The sequence below is a fragment of the Elgaria multicarinata genome, chromosome 23, assembly GCF_023053635.1.
Source record: "Elgaria multicarinata webbii isolate HBS135686 ecotype San Diego chromosome 23, rElgMul1.1.pri, whole genome shotgun sequence".
Lineage (NCBI taxonomy): Eukaryota > Metazoa > Chordata > Lepidosauria > Squamata > Anguidae > Elgaria > Elgaria multicarinata.
In genome coordinates this window covers 8,430,868-8,456,267 of record NC_086193.1, presented here as the reverse complement: position 1 = coordinate 8,456,267, position 25,400 = coordinate 8,430,868, and the positions used below count along the sequence as shown (strand labels likewise).

Genomic DNA, 25,400 nt, shown 5'->3' with positions numbered 1-25,400 from the left:
AGGGAAAGCCACATCTGGATAGGTCAACACCTTGCATCATCCCTTACCGATGGGGCTGATGGGAGATGTAGGCCAAATACATCTGGAGAGCCACAAGCTGCTGACCCCTGGCCTAACCGGTCGAATGCAATGCACGTTGTAAGTTAGTCACGATGAGCTGTAAGGTGACCATATGGAGAGGAGGACCGGGCTCCTGTATCTTCAACAGTTGCATAGAAAAGGGAATTTCAGCAGGTGTTGTTTGTATATATGCAAATCCTGGTTAAATTCCCTCTTCATCACAACAGTTAAAGCTGCAAGAGCCCTGCCCTCTTTTGTATCTGGACACTCTAGTATAGTTCCTGCAGCTTTAACTGTTGTGATGAAGAGGGAAGTTCACCAGGTGCTGCGTGCTTACAAAGGACACCTGCTGAAATTCCCTTTTCTATGCAACTGTGAAAGATTCAGGAGCCCTGCCCTCCTTTCCGTAGGGTCACCCTACGAACTCAATCCCTTGGGTTTACCCTAAACAGGCCTGATGTGGGGTTTTACCCCAGGATCCGTAGAACCCGGAGCCAGGGCCGCTGTGTGGGTTTGGCTTCCGAGCCCAGTGGTCCAGGGATGGGATGTTTGGCAGATTCAGGGAGTGGTGTGGATTCCAGAGAGGTTGCATTTAAAAGGGAGAGGAGAGGAGGGGGGGGGCGTTGAAGGGAGGAAAGGAGGAGTATAAAAAAAGAAGAGGGAGGAGGGGGGGGGGCTTGGAAATGCAGCGGCAGAGCAGCAGGTGGTGCTGCTGTGCAGCCGCAGGAGGAGGGAGTCCGCAGCCGCCATTAAACAATAGGAGAAACAGCAGCAAAAAGAGGAGCAGCAGCAAGAAGAAGAAGGAGGAGGAGGAGGAAGAGGAGGCGGCGTCTCTCTCTCTCTCTCTCTCTCTGCCTGCCCTCTGCAAGGCCTGCAGCCCCGCGGCGCCCAGCCCAGCCCGGCCTGCCCTCGCTCTCCTGCTGCCCTGACCCTCTCGCCTCCCCTCGCTCCCCTCGCCCTGCCCGCGGCCTGGTGTCGCTGCTGCTCCTGCGGCGCTTGCAGGGCTCGGCGGCGGCGGAGCAGCGGCACAGCCGGCCCAGGCGCCCACAAAGGCGGCCGCGGCAGCCGCCTGGTGCAAAGCGACGCCCGCGCGCTCCTTGCCCGGTTTGCGCGGCAGCCGCAGCCGCCCGAGCGCGATCCGGAGCCGATCCGGAGCTAGGGCGCAGCAGCCCGCTTCGCAGAGGAGCCTGACATGATGTTTCCTCAAAGCCGGCATTCGGTAAGGGAGGGGCTGGGGGAAGGGGAGTGGGCGGCGGGGGGGGGGGCGCAAAGGGGAAAGGGGGGTGCCCGGGGGGAGAGGGAGGGCGGGGGGTTGGGGAGCCAAGGGGAAGCGGGCCAGGACAGATGGGAGAAAGGGGGTGAGATTCGGTTTACCCCCCCCTCCCACGCGCGCGCGCGCGCGCACACACACACAGAGGAAATCGGATCAGGGGTGCATGGGGAATTGGGGGTGTTGGGAGATCGAAGTGTCGAGGTTGAAAGAGGAGGAATTGGGGTTGCAAAGAGAGAGAGACAGAGAGAGACAGAGTATCAATTTGCAAAGGTGGCTTTTGGTAAAGGAAGTGGAGTAGGGAAATGTTGGGGTGCGTGAGGGGGAGGGGCCCTGAGGCTGGGATTTGGGGAGCAGAGCAATGGAGGTGCCTGAGAGAAGTAGGAAAACTGGAGGGGGAGGGGGAGGTGCAGTGAAAAATGGAGGACCTGGGAGTTTTCTTGGTGTGTGTGTGGGGGGGGGGGGTGCGTGTGGGGAGCAGGACTTGGATTGGAGAGTTTTAGGAAGGAGCTCTGTTTGATAAGCAGATCCGGAGAAATGGTGGTGGCACAGGCAGAAGTCAGGATGCAAAGGGAAGGGCGTGGATCATGCCCAGAGGGGGAGAAAAGTGGGGGGGGGATTGAGGGCACACGGGGGACATGGACCCCCTAATTCGGATCCTGTGGCATGTGGGATTGGGGCAAGGCCGGAGGACGCAGCATGCAGCTTGCCTTGGGGAAGCTGAGCAGGCCTGCTCAGCTTCCCCAAGGCGAGCTCCATGCTGCGTCCATCCTCCGGCCGTGCCCCACAGGATAGATAAAATAAATGCTGTGGGGGAACCTGAGAGGATGGCAGTGAAGGAGAAGGGGTCAGGATTGAAAAGAGGGAGGGAGGGACCGAGGTTCTTTAGTGAAAGAGGCCAAGGGGCATCAGGGTGCAACCAAAAGTGTGGGTGCTTGGGAGGAATTGTTGGGGGTGGGGGTGATGGGGATGGAAGGATCACTGCTAATTTAAGGGTGCACCCAAGGGTCAGGAAGGAGTGTGGAGCCTCTCCAGGGTCTCCCCCCCCCCCAATTCTAAAAGGTTGAAATGCCTTCTCCTTACAGGCAACAAGAGCTTTAAGCTAAAATATGTGAGTAACTTCGGTCCCATCCACCACTCCAATGCAGCCCCCCCCCCCCCCAAAGAGCACATACGAAATTGAATTTGGGCCTTGGACTGAAACCGACACACACACACACACACACACACACACACACCTGGTGGTAAAGAAAATAGATTGTTGCAGGACGTCATATAAGAAAGCTTGAACTGAAGGATGTAGAAAGGCAAGTATACAGGGAGAAATGTTGTGGATTGAACTGCAAGGGTCTTGTTGAAAAGGAAGGGTTGACAAAAAGACCAAGTAACATCATCATCATCATCATCATAATTCTTACCCTCCTCTCCATTTGGATCGAGGCAGGGAACAACAGTAAGTATAAAATACTGATTAAAAACGTATTATACATTGTTAAAATATCCTAAAAACATCCTAAAAGCATACTAAAGGCATCCTAATAATAATAATAATAATAATAATAATAATAATAATAATAATCAGATTTCAATATTTATTTATTTATTTATTTATTTATTACACTTATATACCGTTCCCATAGCCAGGGCTCTCTGGGCGGTTTACAGAAATTCTAAAATTGAGGTAAAAACAAGTATACAAAATTTAAAACTCTAAAACACAGAACATACACACATAAAGCATTAAAAACTGATTAAAAACTAAACATGTGGGTAATTAGATCTGTTATCATGAGATCTGCTGGGATGTGCCACCATATGCCTGGGCAAAGAGGAAAGTCTTAACCTGGCTCCGGAAAGATAGCAGCGTTGGTGCCAGGCGAGCCTCATCAGGGCGATCATTCCACAGTCTGGGGGCCACCACTGAAAAGGCCCTATCCCTCGTTGCCACACTCCGAGCCTCTCTCGGAGTAGGCACCCGGAGGAGGACCTTAGATGTTGAACGTAGTGACTGGGTATATTTCAAGGGATATGAGTCCTTCTTCATGCAGAGTATTAGCCCTGTGGCTCTCTTATAGTTTCACTGCAAAAGATATTCTTGGCTGCTGCTTTTTAAAAATAAATCAGCCAAGAAGCAGCTGCCAAGAATATGGCTACTCTTTTGCAGTGAAACTATAAGAGAGCCACAGGGCTAATACTCCGCATCTATTACCAACACTGGAAACAACTTTTTTTGAAGTTTGTAGGAAGAAAAAAGGCATTCTAAGCACAGTGTATACCTTTAGTGGGATCAGCTGGTAATCCTCATGGTGTACACACACTCACACTTACACACATGTGTGTGCGCATTGGGGAGATGGGGATTGCACCTGTTTCCAAGCTCTCATATTTGCATACCAAAAAACAAAATAAAATTCAAACTCCCTTCATGTAGAAAAGTAACAAGTCAGGGAGAAAGGTTCATTTTTTGTCCTGATGAGCTAGCTTTCCTTGTGAATGTTTTTTTTTAAAAAAAAAATAACAACATTGTGGTGGGTATTAAAAAGAAAGAAAGATCTCTTGGCTCATAAGACAAGCTCTGCTGGATCAGACATCTCCCTGCTCCCTTCAGTGGCCAGCCAGAAGCCTCTGAGAAGCCACAAATGGATCCTCAAGTGATACAGTCCAGGACAGGTTTTGTTTCTTGTTGACTATATAAATAGGCTTATGTAAACATAGCCGCACCAGATCAGTTTATAGTGCAGAGAAATGCACTGTTGGTTCTTATCTGTTGCATAGGATCCAGAGGTCTTCTCCAAACAGAAGCCCAAGCAAGGAAGTTGCATTTTTTCTTAGCAGGAACATAAGAAGCTCCCTTACGCTGAGGAATACCATTGCTACATCTAGCTCAGTATTGTCTACACCAGTGGTCGTCAACTGGTCAAGAACCAAGACCCACCTTGGACTCCCAACCTCCAACGTGGGACCCACGTCCACAGTTTCACAGTTGCCCCACGTGGCAGTAACAGCTTTGCCACAGCTCATCTGGACTGATCTCACGACCCACTTTGGGGTCACGACTCACCAGTTGAAGACCACTGGTCTACAGGCAGGTGTTCTCTATGTTCTCGGACAGGGCTCTCTCCTAACCCTATCTGGAGAAGGTGGGGATTGAACCTGGGACCTTTTCCATGCAGAGCAGGGGCTCTACCAGTGAGCTACAGCCCTTCCCCAAAATAGATGCAGTACTTGGAGGCCAGTAGAACTGTTGCGGAGGGAAATGCGGAGCTGTTGCGATTTGGAGTTCCCTGGGAGAGAATGCGGTGGTGTGGGCGCTTCTAGGACAGCGCCTGCGACATCTTAGACAACCAGCGAGTGACACCCGCATCACCTGGCTTATAGTACAAGCAGAGGGAATTTGGGGCCCTGGTGGACAGGGCAGGAGAGGCTCTGGAGACCTAGGCCATGGCTAGATGAAGGGGTTGGAGGGCGACGAGCTCACGGTTTTATGATTGCAAGATCGTTGCCCTCGTCTACATGCTGTGCGCAACAATGCGGCTGCCATTTTGGATTTTTTGCTTTAACGGAAAAGGAGCGCATGAGCGCTCAAACGCAGCAGTTTTTTAAAACAACAACACCTCCCCCTCCCCCCACCCCCTGATGGGCACAGAGCTCCGTGCCCCGTTCCTGGCTTCTCACAGTTACTCGCGAGGAGCCAGGATAACCCACGACGTCTCAGGATCATCCCGAGACCGCGGAAAAAGCAGGCTAAAAGGGTAGTGTGATATCCCGGGCCAAAGGAGAGATCATCCCTCCCTGCCCCCTGGATCCCCTGTGCATCATGTGGACCCACAGGGATGCTCCCGGGGCGATCACTGGGTATTGCCTGGTCTAGCCATGTCCCTAGAGAGTCTATAGAGTGAACAGAGGCCAGGAGGCTTGTCTCTTCTCCACACTCCAATCTGAAGTTGGTTAGGCTGGAGGCTTTTAGTATGTGAACCGGAATTGGCTGTTCACAGCCTCTTGCCAGTTTCAATCTGGAAAGCCTGGTTTTGTTTTGGCAAGCTGCCCAGAGGTGAAATTGACGTGGGCTTTTCCCCATAAGGGAAAGCTGTACTGATTCATGGCCCTTCCCCTTCTAACTCAAGTTAAGATTCCAGTCCTCATGGTTCTAAATAAAGGGCTGGTTTTAAATAGGGGACCTGTCCTATACCAGGTCAGACTGTTTGCTCCTCTAGCTCTGTGCTTTCTCATTTGACGCGCAGCGGCTTTCCTGAGTTTCAGGCAGAAAAGGTTCATTCTCATCACTTGCTCCCTGGTTTTTTTTAACTGGAGACACCGGGGATAGAACCGGAGACATTCTGCATGCCAAGCAGATGCTGTGCCCCTGAGCTACAGCCCTTTTTCCTAAGGGACAAAAGACAGCAGTGGGGTGCTCTAGGTCGTGTAGGACATTTGCCCCACAGCTGGATATCGATGTGGAGCTCAGTTAGGGTGCATTTGTGCAGATCATTTTCCTTTTGGGGTGTCCCTGGGGGAGGGGGCTGTTCTTCATCCCCTGGTTTTCTCTCCCTCTATTAACTCTCCCTGGGTGGTCTAATCACATCCCATGGCTTTCAGTATCACTTGTTGATGACCATCAGCAATGCCTCTCTTAACACTCCATCCCAATCCCCAGTTAAAAGGATCAGGGAGCAGGTGGTGGAAAAAGACCCTTCTCTGCCTGGGACCCTGGAGAGCCACTGGGTCCAGGTTATCTGAAAGATCATATTCTCCCTTACAGCCTGCCCATGCTTTAAGATCGTCAGGGGAGGCCTTTCTCTCAGTCCCACTACCATCACAGGCACGCCTGGTGGGAACACGGGAGAGGGCCTTCTTGGTGGCTGCTCCAGGGCTCTGGAACCCTCTTCCTGGGGAAGCCAGACTGGCTCCCTCCCTGATGTGCTTCAGGAGGCAGGCAAAGACTTTTTTGTTCCAGCAGGCCTTTGTTGAATGATCTGGACCTCCATCTGTGCCAAGGACTTTTAAAATTGTCATTTTAAATGTTTTAATATTTGAATATGTTTAATGTCGTTTAAACTTTTGTATATCTCTATTTATAGATTTTAAATATATATGTTTTAAATTGTGTAATACAGCCTTGAGGCCCAGCAATGGACAAAAGGCAGGATATAATAATAATAATAATAATAATAATAATAATAATAATAATAATAAAAAATATAATCTTGGTTCCCACTTTTTCTCAGTTTTTTATGGGAATGGGTGCTTAATATCTGCTTGGAGGACTAGCGGAGACATAAATAATTTTCTTTGTTACTAATGTTGATGGTTTCTTCTGGGTTTTTTAAAATTGTTTTTTGCCTGCTCCTCATAAACTGGCAAAACCAAAGAGGTTTCTTATAGTTCAGGTGTTCCTTACAGTCCAGGCGCTTGTAGCTCCATTTGTTATAATTTAATTTTTTTTTTAAAAAAAAATTAAATTTGTAATAATTATTTGAATACAGTGTACTTTTAATATACCAAATGTAACAATTTTATGCCAACCTAACTTGGACATAATTACATTTTATGTTCCTAAAGTAACAAAGTGACTTTCAATCTGTAAAAAGTGCTAATATAGCATTTTTTCAATTTTTCTGAAAATTTTCAATTTTTTCCGAGGGGGGGGGGAACCCAGAAAAAAAATGTGGTTTTTTTCCATGGCTTCAAAATTTCCAGAAATTGTACATGTCTATGCTCAGCCCAGGAATTCTTTTCCAGGACCAGAACTGGAGCTTATACAGAAGTCGTTTTGCATACAGCGATCTACTCCAATGTCCCTGCAGACTTCCTTGATTTTGGCAGCCTAATTTGGGGGGCTGCAGAGGGGGAGGCTGTTGCTAGTGTCAAACCAGATGGAGTGAGGAATCTTTGCTGATCAACTGCAAATACCCAGAGATCTGCCAGTACATCTTGATCTAATTTCAGCCCACCACTGGAGCAGATAATACTGGACAAATGAGATGTACAATTAGCTCACCTGGTATAAGGAGTGTGTGTGTGTGTGTGTTTTTGAATGGGTTGTGCTACAAAAAGCTGCACAAAGGGGGTGCCACTTTTGACTGCTCTCTTACCTACCAAAAAAAAAGCAAAAACTCTCCCTGCAGTTAAAAAGCCAGCACAGTGGGAAACAGATTCACCCTGCTGCATTAGTTTAGTACTTAAAAGGAGGTCTTTAATAATAATAATAATAATAATAATAATAATAATAATAATAATACATAGGGCAGCATTCAGAATTGTGGTTTTCCCCTCCCTGTGCTGCCCAATGTGGAACATCCCATATTTCCACCTTATTCTGCAAATGGGTGGTGGACAAAAAGCCACATCTTTATCCTTCAACCTTCCAGTTTCCGTGTCCTTGACCTTTACTCTCCAAATGCCTTGTTTTAACTGTGCTTTTATGTTCCATTTTAATAATACCACTCCCTATTTGTTTGTTTTTCTTTTTACTTGATTTAAATTCTGTTGGATTTTATAAGCCACCCTGAGGACTAGTATCTTTGAAAGGCAGCCTAGTGATTTAATTATAACCAGGGATGCTTTAAACTGGATTCCTACACTGAGCAGAGGGTTGGACTCAATGGCCTACATTTATTTATTCATTTATTTAAAACATTTCTTGGCCACCTTTCAGGGCAGAAGCCCTCCCAAGGCGGCTTACAGCAATAAGATACATAAAAATAGTTAAAATATTAAAAGGGATGACAACATAAACACAGTAAAATAGCAATAAAACAGCAATAAAAGCCAACAATGGCCCCTGTAATAAATATAGTCAGCCTGTCGCCATCCTTCAGCAATGGGTAAAACATGTTTTGTTTTACCCATTTCAGGACTAGCGCCCCTGAAAGGCAGCCTAGCGCTATAACAATTTTTTTCTCCCTCTTTGTGGTGTTCTAGGGTTCTTCGCACCTACCCCAGCAGTTGAAATTCACAACGTCTGATTCCTGCGACCGGATTAAGGATGAGTTCCAGTTGCTCCAGGCTCAGTATCACAGGCAAGTTCTCCTAGATGCCACCCCACCAACCCCATGTCTTATCCTCCTGACTCTTATCACCCCCGGCCAGCATGAGCTATGCTTGAAGATGATGGGAGTTTGAGTCCAAAACAGCTGGAGGGGGCCAGGTTGGGGAAAGTTGAAGTTGGACCACCGTAGATGGTAATTTTGTGGTTAGGGTCACAGGAAGACCCATGTGGGCAGCTATTCAGGGTGCCCTAAAGATCTTCCAGGAATGACAGCGGCATTCCAGGTGATATCAGATGCTGGAATTCTATTACTTTGGCACTGGGGTGGAAAACCCTATGGTTCCAGTCGGAGACTAAATGATGGTCTGTGCTAATATATCTTTCACTAGCTCTCCCCGACCTGTTTCCCTCCAGATGTGTTGGACTGCAATGCCCAGCTGGGGATGATGGGCATTGCAGTCCATCACACCGAGAGGGAAACAGGTAGGGGAAGGTTGGCTTAACAGCCAGTGTGGTGTAGTGGGCTTGAGTGTCAGACTGGGAGTCAGGAGATCCGGGTTCTAGTCCTCACTCAACCATGGAAACCCACTGGGTGACTTCAGGCCATTCACAGGCTCTCAGCCTAATCTTTCTCGCAGGGCTGTTGTTGTGAGGCTAAAATGGAGAGGAGGAGGATTATGTATGCTGCTTTGGGTTCCTTGGAAGAATATACGTGCAGTCTTCATCGTCGTCGTCGTCATCATCATCTATGACTCGGGTTAAAAGAGGAGGCGATGGAGTGAGAGGAGACACCAAGGGAATGGTCGGTGGAGAAGGAAGTGGCACCTAGTGGTGACCTGGGCAGCTGCCTTGTGCCTTGGCCTTTTTAGTTCATGATTGGCAGCAGCCCTTCAAAGTTTTAGGCCAGGGCTTTCCTGGACATGCCTGGGATCTGGTCAGGAGGGCTCCTGCAGCTTTAATTGTTGTGATGGAGAGGGCATTTCACCAGGTTCGCCATATATACAAATGACACCTGCTGAAATTCCCTTTTCTACACAACTGTTAAAGATACAGGAGCCCAGTCCTCCTGTCCATAGGGTCACCCTACCTTGGGAGGGAAGAGGCAGTGCAGTGTTGGCAGGAAGGAAGTGAGCAGGCATGGGGTGGGGTGGGGTGGGGACCCGAAGTGCACAGCGAGGACAGGAATACATATCATGGGGCTTGAATCACAGCGCGATCCTGTGCCTTTCTTCTCAGAAGTAGACCCCACTGAGTTCAATGAGGCTTACTCCCGGGTAAGTGGGTATAGGGTTGCAGTCCTAGGCTCCGTTGATTTATTTTATTTTATTTTTCTTTTGCTGTGTTATATTGGTTTTCTTCTGTGTATATGTATGTGTGTATATATATATATCGTGAGCCATGTAGAACTTTTAGGATATTAAATGGAATAAACGTAGTATAAATGAATAAGTAGTCTTTATAAACAACAGTGTTGCCTGTTCATTAAATTATCAGTTTTGCTGCCTGTTTTAAGCTTCATTGTGTGTATATATAATAATAATAGTAATAATATATTTTGTTGTTATTATGGCTTATAATTAGTTTTAAGGGATCTCATATATATATATTCAACTTGATCCTTGTCAGTTGCTTTGAGAATTTATTTCCTTTGAAAAAGCAAGGAGATGACAGAGCGAGTCCTTGGGAGCCACAGACCGGTTCACCAGCTCAGCCAGGACTTATGAAGTTCTTTGTTTTATTTTAATCCATACCTCAAGGAAGTTTTGGGGTGAAGGGAAAACTGCATGAGGAAGACATTGGGGTCTCTGAGATTCCGTTGGAATTGTGCTATTAAAAAAAATCCTTCACATATAACAGCTTCATATTTTCTCTTCCGCTAAGTCAGGGCCCCGTCAAATACATCATGTTGTTTGTTTGACTCCTTTTTTCAACTGTGATTTATGTGAGTTTATTTGGCCTCAATATCAGGATTTTACAAGCATCATAACGGGTCCAGCTCAGGCCACCATTGGTTTTTGGTGTGATGCAGGATTAGCCCCTGCTAGTAGCAGGGCCTTTTCATTGGTTGCCCCCATCCTGTGGAGTGCCTTCCAGAAAGATGCTTTTTTGGCCCTTGAGACTTGCCCCCTTTTGGAGAAGCTGAGTACCAAAGATTCATTCTGCTGCAGTTGTCTATCTGTTGGTTGCATAATTCGTTTCGATTTCATTTTAGGCAATTTTAATCAGTTAGATTAGTTGGTTAAATGCATTTTGATGGGTAAAATGAGCCCCCTGGTGGTTTTTTTTTACATTGTTAATGTTTTGGGTTTTTTTTTTTTTGAGACAAGTGCCATCTTAAAAGAGGTATTCTGTCCTTTGTGAGATAGAAGCAGAAATGCCTGTTGTTAGGTGATGGCTATTGAGAGGCACGGATATATCATTCTGCAGCATGAGAAAGCATTGGTGCCATTCTCTCCTGTGTGTGAGTGAAAACAGAATGCCTCTTCCAAAATGGTGCTTGTCACTAGACATTTGATTTTTTTTAAAAAAAACTTGTGTTAAAAATAATGCATGTTTGTAGACTTTGTAAGGCCGCCTTGAGGCCCAGCATTGGGCAAAAGGCGGGATAGAAATAAATATAATAATAACAATAATATTGTTCTTAGATAATACGTGTCTATGCGCAATCTTAGAAGATGCATTCCCTCCCATATGAGACGGAAGTGGAAATGCCTCTTCCAAGATGGTGCCTTCTGTGACAAATGTATGCGCTGTTATACAGCACCAGAAGGCATTGGTGCCATCATGGAAGAGGTATTCTGTCCCACCTGAGAGCAAAGGAGGGATTCCTCTTCCAAGATGATGTCTGGTGAGCTATATGCGTGTATCACTAGAAGGCATAGGTATAATCGAGAGGAGGTATTCCCTTCTGTGTGAGAGAGGAAGGGAAATGCCTCTTCTAAGCTGAAGTGGGAATGTCTCTTCCTGTGTGATGGCTGCTGTGACACATGTATCATACAGGTCCAGGAGGCATTCATGCCACCTGAGAAGAGGCATTCCCTCCCAAGAGAGAGTGACAGAGACAGGAGAATGCCTCCTCTAAGAGTCTTTGCCCCACTTGTTAGCATGATTTTTTCTCATATGCAAATTTATGAAGTGATTATTGATTTAAAATTGATATAATCAATAGACTAAGTGCAATCCTATTTATTTTGTCCTGTCCTTCCTCCAAGGAGCTCCAAACAACATATATAGTTCTTCTCAACCCACAGTCCACGTTTATCCTCACAACAACCCTGCAAAGTAGACTAGGTTGGGAGATAGTGGCTGGCCCAAGGATCACTCAGTGAGTTTTGTTGCTGAGTGGGGATTCACGCCTGGGTCTCCTTAATCCAACTCTGGCACTAGAAGTAAGTCCACTGTGTTGAATGGATTTTACTCCCACGTAAAAGCACGTAGGATTGCGGCGTAGGATCTCTTTAATTGGGTGTCTCAGACCTATGTTTTTAAAGTATTGTACTTCTGCATTTTTAAAAATGTTGTGTACCACCTTGTGAGTTTAAAGAGTTAAAAAGTGCTATAAAAACATGGTATACGAAGCCTTTAGCATCAAAAGCGACATCTGAAAATGTTCAAGATGCAAGTGAACGGATTCCAGAAATGTTGCTGTAGCAGTGATGTGCCTCTCTCTCTCTCTGTGTGTGTGTCTCTCTCTCTTTTCTTCCCCGTGTTTGTGTGGGGAACCTCACTGCAGCCTCAAGTTGGAATGTGATAAACTTGCGAGTGAGAAATCAGAAATGCAACGTCATTACGTGATGGTAAGTTTCGCACTTCTTGACGCCTGCTCGAGGCGAGGGCAGGAGCAGTGTGGGGGACAATCTTAACAGCTTCAGCATGAAACTAAGCAGTTGCTTCTCCCTGTCTTAAGGGCTAGAAACTTCAGGCTAAGGAGCGGGCAGCATTGTTGGCTCCGTCCCCAGGCTCCGTCCCCTGGCATCTGAGAGGCAAAGGAATTGTTTAGCCCCTTTCTTCCCACGTAAAATGGTGGAGGCCTTCTTTGAGGACTTCTCCTGCACCTCAGCTCCTCCTCCTGTCTGCTGCCTCTAAGCTTGTACAGGGCTGAATTAGCCATGCCAGCCTGGTACCCTGCAGATGTGTGGCCCTCCTGGGGGGTGTCGCATTGGGCTGAACAGTGCCCATGAAAGAACGGTGCCACGGCTTCACGGCTTCTGATCAAGAGCACTTTGTCCGACTCGCTGATAAGAAGCATCAGCAGCGCATGAGAAGATGGCAACTCAGTCAAAGACTTGTGTGGCGTTCACTGTGTGTGCGTGTAAGGGGTTAGGAGGCTTCTTCGGCGTCATTTCAGACCCCACATACCCTCTCTGTATAGTTGCAGCCCTTTAATATTCACTGTAACACAATTTTCATTAAAAACAACAACACCCCACAGTATTAAATCAGGGTCATTGTGGTTAAATGTGTGTCACTGGTTGGTTTTGCTGTCATTTAAAGGATAGGATAATAGGGACCAATACCAGAGAAGTAAAGTACTTCTTAGAAGGATAGGAGGAGGGTTAAAAGTATCAATCAAAAGGAAAGATTGGCTGAGATGAACGGCAGGAGGAGTCTTCACTGTGCTAGGGCCAGTTGGTGGTTGGCTCAGACCATTGGCTGCCTCTCACTAGCTTAAGGACTAGAAACTTAAGGCAATGTCTGGTGAGACCTCAAATGCCAGAACAGGGGTTGGTGAAAAACCCGTGTAGCTTTTTGCCCCTCTCCTTGATTCACAGAAATCGAGCAGATTACACCGATGTATCAATCTCCGTCATTAAGGCCAAATGCACTGTGGATTTGCATAATTTATGCAGGCTACAGAATTCCACTCTGGGTGGTGCGGAATTGGTAACCGTTTGCGTGTGTTTGTAATCGCAGAGCACAATGCAGACGCTGTCCAGGTGGACTCAGCCGTATTCTCCTTGGCGCAGCCGGCTTAAGGTCGCTGGCTGTGTCTGTGACCACCGCCAAGATCCAGCTTGATGGATTTTTATTTTCCTCCATCAAGGAATCATTAGCGCTGACAAAAAGGATTTCCAAAGCCCTAGTGAGACGCACAGCCATGCCTTCCCTGGAGTGGGGAGATAAGCGCACAGGGGGGAGGAGGGTTTTGTATCTCCCAGGAAACAGCCAACTTTCTTTTATAAAAAAAAATATAGCAGTATGAAACATTTTTTTAAAAAAAAACCCATTCTTCCCCTTTCCTTCTCTCCTATGACTTGGCTTGTGCAGGCAGGCCACAATTCCTGCAGGAAAGCCGCTAAACATAGTCTGGGGCACAGTACTTTGGTTTTTATTTTATTTTTTTAAAAAATGTTCCTAGTCCTTATGATGGTGAAGGTATGCTTCATTGTGCATTGGGCTTTGGTCTCCAAAGCATGAAACGGGATGGCTAAGGAAGATCTCTGATGGTTGGGTGGGGTCAGGGGAGCAGAGCTTCTGGATATGTATATGTATATAAAATTATTCAATCTCCTGAGCACCTGAGCTTGTCTCTCTTGTGTCTCCACCACCACCACATGATCAGCAAAATAAAGAAATTCTGCAGGAAGGATGATTTAATAACAACAAATGGAGGAATACAGCAGATTTATGATTTGGGTTTTTTTTTCTCTTTCTTTTTTCGTCTCCTCTTTTCCTTTTAGTCCCCCCACCACTTCGATTAAGCGTCCTTCCCCTAGAAGTTGTATCAACTAACTTTTATTTTTTCTTCTTTGTATATTATACTTGTTCACATAACTGTTGGTTTGATATTAATTGTTAGGGGATTGTTTGTATTCATTCCTTTTTTTTGTATCACTTAATTTTTAAAAAAAAAAAAATAGTTAAAAATAGCAGGATGCAAAAAGGTAGTAATGGGCTGTTGGGCAGCAGTGAGTAGAATTTTCTAATATCTTTTTGTCAGGTCTATGGTGAAACAGGCTTTTCCAATTGCTTATTGATTCTGCCCTGGTTCAAGGAGTTTGATATTATACTTAGAAAGTGCACTGGCATTTCTAATGGAAATGCAAAATTGTATAGGTACATCTAGCTTGAGCTGGTCTTTGCAATATATTTTGTCATCCTTCTCGATGCCTGGATTACAGTGGCCAGATGCGGAAGAGGACAGGGCTCGTGCACCTTTAATAGTTGTGTAGAGGAGGGGATTTCAGCACAGGAAGCTTGCATGACCATCTGCAGCGGCTGAGGTTCCCTCATCTGCACAGCTGTGGGATGTGGACGGGCCCTGCCCTCTTTTGCATCTGGCCAGCTTCGCCCCTTTACACTATCTCAATGTCTTGGCTATTGGTATTTTGATATATCTTTTGCTTTGTACTCTTGTTTCGTGAATGATCATATATTGTTCGCTATGTTCAATAAAAGGTTGACCACAAAAAATGAAATTAAAAATTAATCTCTTTTTTAAAAATGCTGCTGTTCGGATGAAAATGGGTTCTACCAAACAGCACGTGGCAACCCAAAATCCCAAAATAACCAGGTGGTGGTGGTGGTGGATTCTCAGCCAGGCACGGGGTGTCTGGCTGCCACCTCCCCTCCCTCCTCTGAGACGGCACTCCAGGAAAAATAAATGCAGATAAGGCTTTCTTTGCCCCCGAAGCGGACCGCCCCCACCAAAACCTTTTAGGGCGGAGGTTTCCCTGATAGATTATTTTTACAACTGGCTGTTGGGCTTGTATCCTGCCTAAATAATTATGGTTCTTGCTATGACCTGTGATTCGAACAAATCTATATCTGATGCAGCGGTGTAAGTACCTTTCTTGGGTTTTATGTCACATTGATATTTTAGTTTCTTTATGGCTCACGCCCTGTGGTCCAGTCGAATTCATTGTTGCTGCTACTAGGATAATTGGCTGCCATTAGCCTGGTTAGAGAAATGCACGGTGCAAAGGGGGCGAAACCTTTCCCCTGCCAGGGCTCCCATTCCATTGGACATTCCTCCGTCCGCTCAACAATGAGACCAATGGAAGCTTCCCACCACCACCAAGTCTTACTGCTGCATGGGGTGCATGTGGATTTGGGGGTGTGAGTGTCAAAGCACTGTGGGAGGAGAAGGAGAAGTCTTCTCTCCAGCTGTAGTGTGCACACACACACACCAGTAAAAATCCCCCACCCACACATAGAACAGGAGAACCTGTTGGCTCCGGTGCCAGTGGGGCGGCAAATCCTCCCCAGGTTTCAGTTAGAACTCCAAAGGAGCCCTTGAATAGCTCCTTTGGAGTTCTGACTAAAACCTGGGGCGGATTCTCCACCCTACTGACATCGGAGCCACCAGCCTCCAGTTGGCATGCATATAGTCTGTTGTCAGCGATGAAACGAAATTGCTAAAGGCGTCTTCCATATGCAGGGGATGTCTACCTCTCAAAACTGGATACAGGAATAGTAGCTGATGCTTGTAGACTTTCCGAGGGCATCTCCTGGGCAGAAATGAAAACAGTGCTATAAAGACACCTTTGGTGCCGTTCAGCAAGCTGATTCTTATGTTCTCGTCTTTCTTTTCTTCTCTCTCAAATGCTAACCACCTCCTTTGCCTGCCCACCCCACTTCAAGTATTATGAGATGTCCTACGGGCTGAATATTGAAATGCACAAGCAGGTGAGATCTCACAGTATATTTCTCTTAACAGTTTACTCCATAAGCGCAGGTCAGTGTAACCGTTAACATGTATGGCTACTCTGTCTGCCCGCCCGCCCGCTGCCTCTGCGTCCTCCTTTGTTTCCCCTCTGTCACCTCTCATGGGTAGTTTCATTGGTTTTCCTGCACATTGCAGAGGGTTGGACTAGATGATTCCTGTGGTGCCTTCCAACTCCACAATTCTATGATCCTAGGAATTTTGTGTTGTACACTCCTTGGGGCAGGGACCTGTCCTCTTGTCCTTTGCAAAGCAGGGATGGGGGTTACATTTTGGAGAAACTTTGGGATGGGGTGCGCACGCGCGCACTCCAGTGGTGGGCGTGGCCAAGGCAAGAGGGGGTGGGGTCAGAACAATGACGCATTTCAGCGTCAAGCTCTTACTGCCAGTAACTGTGCCTTAGGAGAGGGGTTTCAAATTTTTAGAATGAGCGAAAGGGTGTGCAAAAGTTTTCTACCTGTTCAGAACTGGGATCTACCGTTAACCTCAAAATGAATTATGGGGTTATTATTTATTTATTTTTGGTGAAGGGGGGGTTGTTGGTAGTGCTGCCTTAAGTCAGACTGTGACACAGTTGTGGGTCAAATCCCAGGGGCTGAAGGCGAGCCCAGCCTTGCCCAGTCTTGAGTCCCCAGATGTTTTTGCACTGTCCTCCTCCTGGTGTTCCTGACCATTGAGCATTCTGGCGCAACTGATGGGAGTTGTAGTCCAAGACATCTGGAAGGTGCAAGGTTGGGGAAGGCTGCATTGGGGAAGGGCAAGAATGCCAAGAACGAGCTTCTCTGCAATAGCAGTTTATTACTCTGGGTAGCATTTCTTGAGTGCGCGTCCAGCTTCTTGTAATGAGCCCTGATAACAAGCTTGTGAAAAAACAGATGCGGGAACCGTTTTTTTCTGAGGGCCTTGGGGGTGGTCTGTTCGGCCCATGCTGAGAATGCTGAAGCCAATAATGAGCAGGACCAGAGCAAAATGTAGGTGGGGTGGCACCCTTCTCTCTCTCTCTGCCACCCTGATTTCTCTCTCTCTCTCTCTCTCTTTGTGCCATCCTGTTCTCTCTCTCTCTCTGTGCCACCATGTTCTCTCTCTCTCTCTCTCTCTCTCTCTCTGCCACCCTGATTTCTCTTTCTCTCTCTCTCTCTTTGTGCCATCCTGTTCTCTCTCTCTCTCTGTGCCACCATGTTCTCTCTCTCTCTCTCTCTCTCTCTCTCTCTCTCTCTCTCTCTCTCTCTCTCTGTGCCACCCTGATTTCTCTCTTTGTGTACCTTGTTCTCTCTCTTTGTGGCACCCTGTTTTATCTCTCTCTCTCTTTGTGGCACCGTGTTTTCTCTTTCTCTTTGTGCCACCCTGATTTCTCTCTCCCTCTTTGTGCCACCGTTTTCTCTCTCCCTTTGTGCCACCCTGATTTCTCTCTCTCTCTCTTTGTGCCACCCTGTTTTCTCTCTCTCTTTGTGGCACCCTGTTTTATCTCTCTCTCTCTTTGTACCACCCTGTTTTCTCTTTCTCTTTGTGCCACCCTGATTTCTCTCTCCCTCTTTGTGCCACCCTGTTTTCTCTCTCTCTCTTTGTACCACCCTGTTTTCTCTTTCTCTTTGTGCCACCCTGATTTCTCTCTCCCTCTTTGTGCCACCCTGATTTCTCTCTCCCTCTTTGTGCCACCCTGTTTTCTCTCTCTCTCTTTGTGCCATCCTGTTCTCTCTCTCTGTGCCACCCTATTCTCTCTCTGTTTTTATGTGCCACTCTGTTCTCTCTGTCTGCGTGACACACAAAGGAAAAGGATTGGGTAGTCTTTCCACAGGGCTGATGGAATGGCCCATCCGCCCCTCTCTCCCTCAGTACAGCCTGCTAGAATGACTGCTAGTGATGAAACTCAAGGGAAGAGGAGCCTTCATGGGGGAGGTCTTTCAGCAGGGCTGATTGGCGCTCTCTGTCTTCCATTTCAGGCTGAAATCGTCAAGCGGTTAAACGGGATCTGTGCTCAGGTTTTGCCGTACCTTTCGCAAGAGGTAATCTCTCCCGCGGCCGTGTTGGGAATATGTTTGTGGGGGTGTAATAGGGATGGTTTTCCTAAACGACCCAGAATAACAGGGAGGGGGTGACCGTTCCCTGCCTCCTTCCATTTCCACCTCATCCTTCCTGGTGCTGGGGAAACTGCAGTCAGCTTGCTTTTGGAATTGGCCTTGGCATAGTCTTGATGACTACATCACCAGAAATGTGACAGGGCTCAACTGCCTTCCCAAACCTCTGAGCCCTTTCCCATGCCCCCAAACCTCCCCTATCCATCACTCTGCAAGGCCGCCATTCATTCCTGGTACCTGAGACAATGAAATGCCAAGCACCAGGGACCCTGGGAAATGTAGTTTTTCAGGGCAATGCCAGTTTCAGGACCATGGGGTCCTCTGGAAACTATACCTCCTGGTGCCACTGGCTCACTCCCGACTGCACCCTAGGGCTTCCTGTGCAGGCCGGGAGTCTCCAAGGTGCGTGATGTCTCTACTGAGGACTTGGGAGCCATAGGAAACCACATACCCCAGGGCTCCTGGCTGATACCTGCCAGCCCAGAGGCTCAGTTTACTTTCTGAGCCAATCTTTGACACACCACGCTCAATTTGTAATGCAGCTGGATGTCAATGAGTTCATATTCTGAGCCAGGCCGACCTGAGCTTCAGCCACATCCTCCCCCTTGGAAAGGTCTCTCCAGCTTTTCTCCTCCTTCCCATATTTCCCATTATATCTGTTTCCTCTAACTTGGGAGGGGGGGACCCAAATGGAGTCGGGCGCTGGGTCACCCACCCGTCTGGCCCTCTGTGGACCGAATGACATTTGGTCTCTGGCGGGCACATTGGGAAAATGAATCTTCCCTGCATGTCCGCTGGGAACCAGCTTGTAGGAATGGACAGCCACAGGCCCACGCTGGCCTGTGGGCACCAAGGCCACCTCCCCTGCCCCCTGCCTTCCCTTCACGCATTCCCTGTTGACTCCAAGGTGAGAGAGATCACCTGGGATTCCTCCAGGGGGCAGAGATTGGAATCCAGGATCGTTCCAGCGGGCCGGATTGGGCCCGTGGGCCGGAGGTCGCCCTCCCCTGCTCCAACTCCACTACCTTCGACTACTCCGCCCAAATCTCTCTTGACGCAGCCCTACCCGTTTTCTCCTGCTGCCTACTATGGCTATCCCTTCTTTTTGCCAGCATGTGCGGAACCCGCAGTCGCCTTTTCTAGGGTGACCCTAGGAAAAGGAGGACCGAGCTCCTGTATCTTTAACAGTTTATAGAAAAAGGGAATTTCAGCAGGTGTCAATTCTTATGCAGGCAGCACCTGGTGAAATCCCCTCTTCATCACGACAGTGAAAGCTGCAGGAGCTCTGCCCTCTTTTGTATATGGACACACTAGCTATACTCCTGCAGCTTTCACTGTTGTGATGAAGAGGGAGTTTCACCAGGTGCTGCCTGCATACAAATGACACCTGCTGAAATTCCCTTTTCTATACAACTGTTGAAGATACAGGAGCCCGGTCCTCCTTTTCCTAGGATCACCCTACCTTTTCTCTCCCTCTCTCTCTTCAGCACCAGCAGCAGGTCCTGGGAGCCATTGAGCGAGCCAAGCAAGTGACTGCACCGGAGCTGAACTCCATCATCCGGGTCCGTGGCGCTCCTTACGGGATCTGGGTAGTGGCCGGGCAGGGGAGGGGTCGGGGTCAGGGCAACAGCTTCTGGCTTTGTTGAGGGTGCCCTCACAGCCCCTGCCTGGGTAGCCCTGTAAATTCCCAGGTGCCTCGGCACTCACGTCCCAGTCGCCATGGGCCAACGCACTTTCTGTGGGCCTAATTCCTCCCCCATCGTCCTCAAAGTCATTGGTCCTTAGCCTCTGAGAGACAGCACCATGTAGCAGCTACAGCGTCTGACTAGGACTAGAGAGACCTGGGTTCAAATCCAGCTGGCATGATTCACCATCCCTCCTCCTCCTGCTCTGTTTGAGCCATGGGGGTTGCCTTTTGGTACAGCCAGCCCTCAGAGGGGGCCTCACGTAGACAGGTGTTTGGCACCCTTCTCCGTGGGTGGATGTTTTCTGCTGCATCTCTCAGTTGAGAATGGGGACATGATCCAACTGCACCTAGTACTTGCCCCAGCGGAGGCTGAGTTTGCAGAAGGCCGACACAAAACAGAACAGGCAGATTCGGGGTGGACACCCTCATCTAGAGCGCAGAGTTCTCTATGTATTTTATGACCTTTACTACGTTTTTATCTTGTCCTTTTTCCTAAGAACTCAGGGCGGGGTACAGTCCACCCCCAACTCATTTTTGTCCCTCCACCCTCAATCTCACACCCCTGTAAGGCCTGTTAAGTGGAGAGGCAGTGAATGGCCAAGATCAGTGAGCTTCCATGCTAACCAGCGATTGTGTTTGTTTATTTATTTATTACATTTATGTACCGCCCCATAGCTGAAGCTCTCTGGGCGGTTTACAAAAGTTAAAAACAGTGAACATTAAAAACAAATATACAAAAATTTAAAAGCATAAAAACAGCAATATCATTTAAAACAACTATTCTGGGGTTAGTTAAAAAAAACCTGTTGAATGCCTGGGAGAGAGAAAAGTCCTGAGCTGGCGCTGAAAAGATAACAATGTTGGTGCCAGGCAAGTCTTGTCGGGGTGATCATTCCATAATTGGGGGCCACCACTGAAAAGGCCCTCTCCCTTGTTGCCATCCTCCGAGCTTCCCTTGGAGTAGGCACTCAGAGGAGGACCTTAGACGTTGAGTGTAGTGTACAGATTTGAACCTGGGTCCCCCAAAGTCCTGGTTCCATGCCCTCACACCATGCTGCCTCTCAATTGTGTAATTCTTTTAATGTCACCCTAACCCGTGACATATCAGCAAGGAGCCTTGGCACATACTGTTTCCCATGGCACCCAATTCTGAGAATTGTTAGTACATATCCATCCTTCTTCCACCCCTCCTTTCCCACTTCTCTTTTTAAAACACAAGTTAAAGAAGAAAAGAAACAGGTGGTCACCCTTCTTAGCTCAGAGTGAGACCCAGTAGCACAGGGGTGTGCAACCTCTTTCAGCCTGAGGGCCAAATTCAATGTTGGAGAAGCCCGGGGGGGGGGGGGGGGCGCTGCATTTCAGAAGTGGGTGTGGCCAAAGGCAAAAGGGGTGGGGCCAGAAACAACATGTTTTAGCTTAACGCATTGACTGCCAGTAACTATGCCCCGAGAGAGGCCCTTTAACCTTTTAGAATGGGGGGGAAACCATGCAAAAGCAGGAAACGCCCAAAATGTTTGGCGTACGGGGCAAAGGGGGTGGAGCCTGGGGAAGAGGTGTGGCCATCTGATTCCAAGGCCTGAGTTTCTACACCCTTGGCCTAAAAAGTAATGTGCCCTCCTTGCTTCAGAAATCTTGGCGTTTCCCCATCTGCGCATTGATCCGCGCATCGATCAGCTCAGAGGCCTCTGAGGAATCGAGCCGCCACCGCTCACCCACCCCTCTCTTCCGTCTCTGTCCCTGTTTTCTCGTTTCCTACAGCAGCAGCTCCAGGCTCACCAGCTGTCCCAGCTCCAAGCTCTGGCCCTGCCCTTGACCCCGCTGCCGGTGGGGCTGCAGCCGCCCTCCCTGCCGGCCGTCAGCGCCAGCACCGGGCTGCTCTCCCTCTCCGCTCTGGGCTCGCAGGCTCACCTCTCCAAGGAGGACAAGAACGGCCACGATGGCGACGCCCACCAAGACGACGACGGGGAGAAGTCGGATTAGGCTGGTTTGGGGCGGCCGGGTGGGGGGTTAACCTGGGTTTTGGGGGGGGGAGGGGAGAGAATGGCAGTGGGGGCAGCAAAGGGGGCAGTGTTCCCCCCCACCAGCCACGTTTGGTGGAACGGCAGATGTTGCTCGGCGGGAGGGGTGGAGTGACGGAGCAGCTCGTCACCCCCCGGTGTTGGGGTGCCGGTGGTTTTGCCCCACCCACCTTTGCAGCAATAACATTTTGGCCCCTCCCCCTCTCTGATTCCAGCCACTTAGCGGACGGCCATAGCATGAGTGGTCCCTCGAAAAGCACGGCTCGGTTGCCCTGATGTGGTCATTGTGTGTGTGTGTGTGTGTTTGTTGAGTGGGGGTAAGACCTCCTCTCCCCCCCCCCCTACTTTTAAATTCAGTTTCTGAGTGTGGGTGTTTGCCTCCAAAACATTCACGTCCTTGTTGGCGTTTCCTGCCCTGCAGCGACTCACCTGGGACTCTGTGCTCTGGGCGCCCCTGGGCTGCCACTCTCGCTCCTCCCCTTGCGGGAGTGCGCGGAGGTCTGAGCAACTGGTGGGTGGGGATTGGGACCTCTTGCACATGTGCTCTTAGGGTGCCACCTTCAAGGGAGAGGAGTGCTTGTGGGTGGGTGCGTGGGTGGGGTGCTTGCTTTGTGGTAACCTTCTGGCAAGACGCAGCCGTCTGCAAGAGGCCCGTGTGGCTTCCAAGCCTCCTCAGCATTAGATACAAAATCAAAATGGCAGCGCATTCATCTTGAATGTTTCTCTGCATCAGGAGTGGTCATTGTCCAGGAGCCGGGGGCTCTATTGTGTCCTACCCCACCCCTGGAAACCCCGGGAGCCGCACCACATCCCCACCACCAAAATTGCCGTCCCCATGTCAAATTCAGCAGTGGAGGTGGGGGACTTGCAGAAACAGCCGTGGGGGTCCCCCCCCTCAGCTCTACAGCCACAGCAGGCAGAAGGCAGACTCTGGTTGATCGCCGGACGCTTTGCAAGAGTTCGCAGCCCCCAATTGTCCAATGAAAAGGGCTCTTCTTAGTTTCTACATCGGGCTTTAGCATCCCCGCTCCGCAGTAACTCAGATACAGTGATGTAGGGGTAAATTTCGGGAGTGCAGGCGGTCATCCTAGCCACGCCCCCAAGGAGAGACTAAAACGCAGGCAGCGGGGTTGATCTGGGTCAACAAACCCAATTCTAGCACATCCCATCTCCACCCGAAGCAGACCTGTTGTAAAGCGAATGCGTCTGCCTTGCCCATTGGAGACCAGGCCATCCAAACAAATGTCGCATTAGAACAGGGAAGAAATGTTGTCGCTGGAGGAATTCGTGTCTCCCCAGCTACCATGGGGATTGCTGCAAAGCTCAGCAGGGGCAAGGGGGCAGACGATGTCCAGGTGGCTGCGAATAAAGATGTGGCACTCTGCCAGCCCGCCAGGCTCAGCTACCCCACCACTAAGATGGGGAGGAGGAGGGGGAATCTCAGCGTGGGGCTCGTGGGGCACCGTTGGCAATTGGCTCCTGCCCCAAGGAGTTATTTTGCAGCAGGTTTGTGGACTTTGGAGTTCTGGTTAGAATTTAAAACATGAACAAGGCGTGAAGTAGATCCCACCAGCCTGTCTGCCCCTTTATGAGTGGCCTTCAAGTGTGCCCGTGTTTGGCCAGGGTCTGCTCGGTCCACCAGCTAGGAGAGGGGGCCGTTCGCCACCAGATGGGCCCCAAGTCCTCTGTTGGATGGTTGTTGGGTCCAGTTGGTCTTGAGTGTGCAGGACTTTGACTCACCCCCCTGCCCCCGTTATGCCCTCTCTTCCACTGTTCCAGGTGGGCTGAGATCATGCCCCCTCGGTGCCAGCCCTGACTGCTCATCATGCAGTCACTTCCCAAGTTTTTTGTGCTGTCCCCCACCACCCAATCCTAAGACTCCGTTACCGGCAATAAGAGCTTTAAGCTACAATATGCTGGTATTCCTTTATGTTTTGCATTTTTGGTCTCCACCCCTTTTGCTTTTGTGGCCCCACCTCCATTCCTTTGGCCCCACCCACAATTGGAATGGGTGGCCCCCTAGAGCTGAAAGCAAGTTCTGCACCCCTGCCGTTACGTGGCACAAGAACAGTAGTAATCCTTAGGAGCAGAGGGGCAGAACTCCCCTAGGCGCTCTCATGGTCTGATTCGTTGGCTCACTCTAAGCTCCGCCTGCAAATGGGCGGGACTTAGTGTGCACAAACGACAGCTGGAAAACGGTACCTTAGGGGGTGTCCGTCACAGACCTCGTGCTCTTGCTCCTGCCCCTGCCAAACTCTCACACACACACCCGCCCGGCCCGGCCATGCATCTTTCGTCTAACTCTTTGTACCACAAAACACCGCCCTCCTGGCTTGAATTACAGTTGCTTCCCATCACTCTCTCCCATGTAATGTCTGCAGTTCCTTCTGCTGCGGTTCTAGAAGCTGTCGTGCGTTGTCCCGTCCCCCACGCTCCCCCCCATTCCCCTTCTCCCACCAGCACTGTTTTAGATGAAGAGCACCTTTTGTCATTATGCATGTATCTTGTTTTTAAGGTAGCACAGAAGCAAAATTTTTATATATATATATATAAATATATAAATATATTAGTTCTGTATCCCCATCTCCGGGTTCACCCCTCCTCCCTATCACACTGTCCCCAGTTTCCTGGTGAATTCGGAATCTTTCTAACATATAATGGCTGACACCCCCCTCCTTTTTTTCAGTATGACTTTTTTGAGATTCTGTGTGGAGAGGGGAACGGAGAAGAATGGGTGGGGAGAGAAATTAAAGCATTCTCACCCCCCCCTTTTTTTGTTTTGAGCTCCCTATTGGTGTTGGTTTTGTTTTTTGTTTTTTTAAAAGGATACTGCAGCTTTTCTCTTATCTTTCCGAACGCTAGCTTGACTTTTTTTCATTTAACAAAAGCAATTTTACGACAAAAAAGAGAATTTTTTCGTGTTTGTATATATTCCTTTAGAGAAAGAGAGAGAGAGAGAAAAATCTTGTTTGCTTCATGTCTTTATTAATCACTTGACCTATATTAAGAGGAACTGAGAAAAATTAATTCTGTATTGAGGATGTAATAGCTGTGCCTTTTCAAATAAAGAAATCAGATGGTTGGTTAAACTGTGAAAATTTCCTTTCCGTTCGTCCTAGTCTTCCTGTTTCTTCATCCTTTCCCCCCATTTATTTTTTTATAGGCACCCAAAAAGTTCCCGGGGTGCAGCAGGGGTCTCGAACCTGCCAAGCCAAGCACCTTTAGGGTCTGGGTCACTGTGGCTGTTTTGCCACAAGAGGGAGTTACTGCCTTGCTATGCACTCTACTTGAGCACCCCCAGTGGCAGATGGGGGGTACTGCGGCTGCTGACTCATTAGTTGTCAGGTGACACAAGGGGGCCAATAGGAGCTATTCTGGCCTTATAAACCCACTGGCTCTGGCTTGGATCCTCAGTCTGGGTGACTTGCCTCTTGAACAGAGCTGCTTTGGATTCTTTTTGCCACTTAAGAAGGCAATTTGCTGATGGCCGTCCTTTGGATTCTCTCAGGGTTGTACCAACCTGGTGCCCTCCAGATTTTGAGGACTATAACTCTAGGGTGACCATATGGAAAGAAGGGCAGGGCTCCTGTAACTTTAACAGTTGTATTCAAAGGGGAATTTCAGCAGGTGTCATTT

The 25,400-nt window shown here is 48.6% G+C and overlaps 1 protein-coding gene across 2 annotated transcripts in view; it reads left to right on the top strand.

Annotated features, from left to right (window-relative positions):
* The first annotated feature begins 1,105 nt into the window (after positions 1-1,105).
* Positions 1,106-25,400, top strand: part of TLE5 (TLE family member 5, transcriptional modulator) — a 99,458-nt gene continuing 75,163 nt past the window's right edge. Inside the window, exons 1-7 of one of the 2 annotated variants that reach the window (XM_063147017.1) lie at positions 1,106-1,279; positions 8,252-8,349; positions 12,052-12,115; positions 15,903-15,947; positions 17,925-17,987; positions 19,547-19,621; positions 21,508-21,758. In XM_063147017.1, coding sequence (XP_063003087.1) covers positions 1,253-1,279; positions 8,252-8,349; positions 12,052-12,115; positions 15,903-15,947; positions 17,925-17,987; positions 19,547-19,621; positions 21,508-21,726 — 591 coding nt within the window. In that variant the 5' untranslated portion in view covers positions 1,106-1,252 and the 3' untranslated portion in view covers positions 21,727-21,758. Of the gene's footprint in view, positions 1,280-8,251; positions 8,350-12,051; positions 12,116-15,902; positions 15,948-17,924; positions 17,988-19,546; positions 19,622-21,504 lie in introns of those variants that run through there. The other variant, XM_063147016.1, reaches the window with a different exon arrangement.